General features: G+C 34.8%; 1 protein-coding gene across 1 annotated transcript; it reads right to left on the reverse strand.

The window, feature by feature from the left end:
• Positions 1-2,509: 2,509 nt before the first annotated feature.
• Positions 2,510-3,505, reverse strand: LOC141248215 (uncharacterized). The gene is given in 4 exon segments (XM_073669330.1): positions 2,510-2,621; positions 2,708-2,958; positions 3,082-3,245; positions 3,352-3,505. Coding segments are annotated over 4 exon segments (681 nt in total).
• Positions 3,506-4,267: the final 762 nt, after the last annotated feature.

Raw genomic sequence — 4,267 nt, forward strand, 5'->3', positions numbered from 1 at the left:
ATATCCGGGCTGTATACTCTTATCCAAAAAAACAGATTTTTACGCAATACTAATTCACTTTCCTGTATACATCAACATTAATAATCTGAAATTTCAACACTGTATAACACACATTAGTAATCTTAAAGCTATAATAATAATCCAAATATCATACACCAGTATTTTGATCCATAAAATGTGTATACATAAAATGCAAGATTATAGAGTAAAAGTTAGACATGCGATAGAATTAACATACGTGACATTTCTAAGATCATAAAATACACTCTTTCTACTTCTGGCCTGCGTCTTGTTGATCCATCAGCATGGATTTCATATTCTCGAAGCCTGACAAGATTCAAAATATTAGTTATTTGTTTTGAACTTTGTATGTACTCAGAAGGGTCAAATATCGCACCTATCTTTGTTATAGCTTATATTTGCAAAGTAAATAGGATCATCAACATGAACAATCACAATTCCATGGTATGTGTAAGCTTCAGGGTATTGTTCTATGTTTCTGTAAATTGTGGTGCCTGGAAGACGACCCAAAACAACTGCAAACATTATGAAGATCAGTTGAATGTAAATTTAGTAGCTATTCAAGCACATTATGAAGATCAGCTGCATGTAAATTTAGTAGCTATTCAAGAAATTTTTTGACCTGTAGTTGGGTATGATGAGAAGAATGATCCCCCAATGTTCAAGACTCCAAGACCAAACAACTACAAGTGATAAAGTTTGATTTTACAAAAAAAAATTACCTTTGATTGCCAATCTTTAAAGTCAGAATACCTCTTGATCTTGAATCCAACTCATAGCCATTCGTTGCTGCCAACGCTTTAGCTATTCCAACGGATTCCTTGAGTCCATATGCAACTAAAGTAAATTACTAATCTATATGAAAATGAAGAAAGTGTGAAGTGAAAAGTATGGACATCTTTTACTAGTATAGCAACACCAGTGATAAGGCATGTAGTTGGAATCAAGGTGGTGGAATATGAGAAACCAGTGATATGTCATTCATTAATCTCTCTATAATCATCAGGCAAAACAGAGATGGCTAATTCTTCCATGAAATGGTTGCTTAAGTTACTATTACTTATCAAGGAATTATAAAGCACAAGATGTGATTGATGAAATCCAAGGAAGCAAGATTGAAAATGAATTTATACATGTTTGTTAATGTATTCAGTTTCGCATATTAAAACTTCAGCATGAACAAGATTGGTACATATTTATGTTTTGGTCATAAATTTTTAATTAATTTTCTTAAAAAAAAATCATATTCATGCATTCTCACCACACTAATGGAAGACGGTTTAAATATTTTCACAAAGTTGTACCCAATACAACTCCCGTAAGAGGGCCTGTTGCACGAAGAAATCACAAGTACTTGAAAGCATGATGAATAATACCTTTCTTACAGACCAAGAAGCAATGGGGTCTGCATGAGTAGAATTGAATATCAAGATTACGCCATCTCTTTGAGAATTCAGTTGTGTGGAAAGGTTAGGAAGATGTGCAAGAACTGCAAAAGATGAAGTGTTGTCCAAGCAAGCTACAACTGCATAAAGGAAATTTGATGTTTTAAATGATTTAAGGAAGAAATTGAGCTATACCTAAAAATAGAATTCATAACAGACCTTGTACTTGAAGTTTGTATGACCATAGCAAGGACAAATTTGACATATCCAAACACACAAATGGGGCACTGAACCTTGGGAAGTTGATATAAGATATTTTGAGTTTCCAATAAAAGATAGGTTGTGGATAGGCTGAAAAGAAATCACTAGAATAATCTAAAATATTATAAGAATATACAACATAAAGTACAAGTTCCGAAGAATATATTATATTTTGCTTGAATCTTGATTTTCACTTTTTGAGTGCAAGAATATTAAATTAGTAAGTACCCCAGGGGAATCTGAGAGTACATCCACAAGATAATTCCTCTCAGCATCCCATAAAGTAATTACAGTCTCAGCAGAAACAGCAAGTACAAACCCATTTGCAAAGAAGGCAGCAATAGACATCGGTTTTTTTTCTGCAGCAATATAGGAAGTCAGAAAAATATTGATTAGTACTAATTAATAGCAATTTAGAAGGAAAATTAATATATAGATGCTTTATCTTACACATCAACGAAAGTATTGTCAGTTGAATGTTAATCTCCTCAATGAATCAGTTTTATGATAGTACAAGTAAAAAATTCAGAATTGTAAAGAGAATCATACTTGTATGACCCAACAGAGTGGCATGTCCAACCAGTTTTTTCAAGAGCTTGATCTTAATCATTATTTGTGCGATTGTGAACCCAAACCTAACAAGACCAATAAAATCAATCAAACGATTTCTGATGATGTGCAACAATGAAATAACCAAGGGCATATAGGTTATCACCTTAAAGTCACCACCGTGAGAAGCACTGGCTACCATGTTAGAATCAGGATGAAAACGAGATTCTCAATTGCATTGCCAACTTACTCATGTATATATAAGATAGTCAACCACAAGTGTAAAAAACAAATCAGTTACTACATTGCCATTTAGAAGTAGGAAAACAGCTCAAGTAATGGCACCAGTTACAATGATCATTCCCATTTTCTCCTTTAAAAAACATAGTTGATGACACAACATATCTGCAATATAAACAATTCAAAAACATGTTATTTCAGTATCTATCTAGTTAAATACAGAGAACATAAAAAGGGATTGTTTTGCTTACCCAACAATCAACAGAACCAAAGCTAGAACAAACAGAATTTGTTGGTAAGGCAAGTACTTTGTCTTTACACGGGCGTGCTCGGGGAATTGGTGGCGCTCATCCCAACCGAAAAGAGGATGAATTAGTAACATAAAGCCCAATAGAAACCCAGAGAGGAACCCTCCAATGTGTGCATAGTTGTCAACATGAGGTAAGAGTCCAACAGCTAAGTTAATTGCAATTATCACTACTAGAGTGAAAAGTGCAGCTACCTTTGTGACCAACAGAAAGAAAGAAAAAACAGATTTAGAGTCTGTTTGGTGAGATTCATATCAATTGTTTCATATGAATGTTTATTTTTTATTCTCCAATGCACTAGAAAAACAAGGAGTTACCTTGTTTGCATAGATAGTCCAATTGATAAGAAGTTCAGAAAGCATTGCACCAAGAAGGCCAAAGAAGGCACCAAAGGCACCAACAGAAATGCTCTGTCATAGGAAGAGCGCAGAGAGAATGCTTCCACCGAGTCTAGATATAAGGTAGAGTATCCCAACTTTCACTGAGAAGAATTCAGATCACAATGGTATCAAACAAATCATAAAATAATGGAGATACAGACAAAGTGACTGAGTTTTTGTTTGTAAGTTAGCTAGAAAAGAGCTTACAGAAGCCGAATTGTTGCTCGAGTCGAATTCCAATAACCACTAAGCTCAACATATTGGCAAGAATGTGAATAACACCAGCATGCAACCACATAGAGGACAGTAGTCTCCATCCTTTATGATGGTGCACCACCCTGTCCCACTAAAGAGCTCCCATTGTCAGCAAACTGTCAAAGATGCATTAAAGTAGTGATAATTTGATCAATGTAGCAAGGATTTTCATCGAGGAGATTAGCATTTTCAGATACAGAGCTATTTTTAAAGAATTTGATGAGGAGATTAGCATTTTGATAATTAAGTTCCTCCACCGAATTATCAATTGCAAATTCTTTGAACTTGAACACAAATATCAAAACGGGATTCCAGATACAGAGTGGTGCACCATCATTGAAGAACATAATTCCAGATATATAGTGGTGCACAATGATCAAGATATCTCGTTTTGATAATGTGATCAATGTAGCAGCTGTCATGCTTGTCCCGTTGTCAGCTCTGTATTTGGAATTAAGTTCAAATAAAAAGCTACTAAACCACAAACAGTTCAGATACAATTCAGAAGCAACCAAATCAAAGAAATCAACTGAGAAGTAACACCACAAACAACCCTAAGTTGCACATGCAAATTTAGAGACTTGGATCCAATTTCGAAATTATAATTCACATTCCCATCAAATAGTACAAACTCATTATCAAAAACCTCAACCAGATCCAAACCGAAAAGATAAAATGAGAATAAACATCAAAACCAACAGAGAAGCTACAAAAGAGAGCGGGAAACAGCTATCAGCAAGAGTGACTCATGAAGGCTACGAAGAAGTAGGAGCGTAAGAAGAGGGATGGCGCTAGGATATGAGTACTTACCGTTAATCATTCCAGTGGGTTTGAGCCTTCAGGTAGAGGGGCATTAAATTCAGATAGT

This window comes from Phyllobates terribilis, unplaced genomic scaffold, assembly GCF_046119375.1.
Source record: "Phyllobates terribilis strain yellow unplaced genomic scaffold, ASM4611937v1 Scaffold_3597__1_contigs__length_74301, whole genome shotgun sequence".
Classification (NCBI taxonomy): Eukaryota; Metazoa; Chordata; class Amphibia; order Anura; family Dendrobatidae; genus Phyllobates; species Phyllobates terribilis.